The following is a 2,000-nucleotide window of genomic DNA, read 5'->3' on the forward strand; positions in this document are numbered from 1 at the left end:
CGAATCAATCAGAAAAGGGGTTTATTTGTGAATCGGCCAATAACTTCTGGTGTGTGACGTCCCCACTCCGAACGGGTCCTCAACAAAGGTAAAGGCACAAGCTCGGGCACGTTGGTACAACGTTCTAAACAAGAATATTTCGCTCCTGGCAGATTAAACTTGAGCTGCTAGTCAGCGCGTTGTGTGTGATTTTCTTCCTTCGTTCATTGTTTTGCCCTGGTTTGCCTTTCTTGAGAAAGTTAAACCGAAAGACGAAAAGTCTCGAGCTCACATGCGCATGCGCCGCCCACTGTGCAGCGCGTATCCCCCCCCCCCCCCCCCCCCTTCCCCCGCCTCGTACCATTTCGGACGACAGCCTTCTATCGCTTCTTCCAGCTGTCTTCTTTGCGCGCAGCTATGAACATAACCGACCACGCAGTGATTCCGGCAGGCGGCGCACCAGCAGCTCGCGCTGTGAAACAAAGGACGAAGAAGGGCAAGTAACGCCCACCACCAGGTTTGATTTCAGAGCGTGGCCGTTGAGTGGAAAGGAACAAAGCCGCCCGATATCATTTTCGCAAGAACTGGTTCCCATCGAACGATGTGGACGGCGCGGCCCAACCGCATTCCAGAACTGCTCAACGAAACGTCGGCCACCATCAAAGGGAAGGTTTACTCGTTCGATTGTTTCGACATCTGCTACCCGGACAGTGGTGAAATCTCAGGCTACATCCTCGACATGTACACCTTCGACCCCGTCTCGTACCGGTGGGATAGGATACAGACTCAGTCACTTCCCGAAATCCAGCCGATTACCATCGTGGGCAGCAGCGCCTACCTGTGGGGCGTACAGCACATCCGCCCAGAGGTTACCGGCCTCTACCGCTTCGATACCCAAACATTGACATGGGGCCGTCCAGAGGTAAGGGGTGAAGTACCGAGTGCTGATGTTAACCACTCGGCGTGCGTGCTTGGTCACCGGATGTACCATTTTAGTGGATTGCACAGAGATTCATCGAATTTTGTACGTTTTCTGGACCTGGAGACCCTAGAGTGGGATCGTCTCCCGACCAGCGGAGTAGCTCCCTTCAGGCGCTACTGCCACACTGCGACCGCCATTGGAACGCGCATGTACGTTTGGGGTGGCAACCTAGGAGGTTCACGACCCGACAATCCTTACGAGAATTGCTTATATTATCTGGAAACGACCACTGCGACGTGGGTGCGCCCAGAAGTGCAAGGCGTGGCCCCGAAGGGGCGCGAGTGTCACGGCGCCTTCGTGTACGCGAGAGAACTGTATATCTTCGGTGGCTACAACGGAATGACGAACGCCTACTTTGCAGATATCCACAAGTATGACGTTGAAAAGTCATGCTGGACTAAAGTGACGCCCAGTGGATCAGGCCCGTCTGCGAGGCACTCACCCGGCTGCTGTGTGCTTGGAGAGAGGGTGTTGGTCTTCGGTTGCTTCGGGCCTCCACCCAGCCTTGATGAGAAAGATTATCTCGAAGACATTTCAGAGGAAGAAGAGGAGCTAACCGACCTGCACGTATTGCACCTAGCCCCGACGCTGCAGAACTTGTTTATGCTTGCTGTCATTGATACAGGTCTGGATATGAGCGAGTTACCAGAAATGATTATCAATGAGATCAACACCATCAAATCACGACAATCTTAAGCGCCGGGTCCGAGTTGACTTCAACTTGATAGAGCGCCTTGGACGGAGCCAGATGTGGTGGTGCGTTGGCTAACTTCAGTGTCTGTAAGCGTCGCGAGGTGCTACAGGCATTCTGGCGGCTGGAACTCATCCCGTACTACCCTACGGCCTTTCTTTCGCCGTGTAGCAGTGCGCCCTCCAGGGGTAGAAGAACAGTGAGCCTTTGCATGCATCGAGAAGACAGGCTTCATATTCTGTTTTGTCGTCGCCCGGTGGCCGCGCCGTGTCAAGACGTTGTGCATGTGTTGTCCTATGCAAGGAAACCAGCCGCGCTGTTAGCGCGTACTGTTAACAGTGGCAACAC

At 54.0% G+C, this 2,000-nt stretch overlaps 1 protein-coding gene across 1 annotated transcript; it reads left to right on the plus strand.

The window, feature by feature from the left end:
• Nucleotides 1-580: 580 nt before the first annotated feature.
• On the plus strand, nt 581-1,657 carry LOC149336932 (kelch domain-containing protein 3-like). Its single transcript, XM_089554280.1, has 2 exons — nt 581-1,332; nt 1,465-1,657. The coding sequence occupies exons 1-2, from the start codon at nt 581-583 to the stop codon at nt 1,655-1,657; spliced, it is 945 nt and encodes a 314-aa protein (XP_089410406.1).
• The last annotated feature ends 343 nt before the right edge of the window (nt 1,658-2,000 follow it).

The sequence above is a fragment of the Amblyomma mixtum genome, chromosome 7 (assembly GCF_055824585.1).
Source record: "Amblyomma mixtum isolate Tamu chromosome 7, ASM5582458v1, whole genome shotgun sequence".
Taxonomy (NCBI): domain Eukaryota; kingdom Metazoa; phylum Arthropoda; class Arachnida; order Ixodida; family Ixodidae; genus Amblyomma; species Amblyomma mixtum.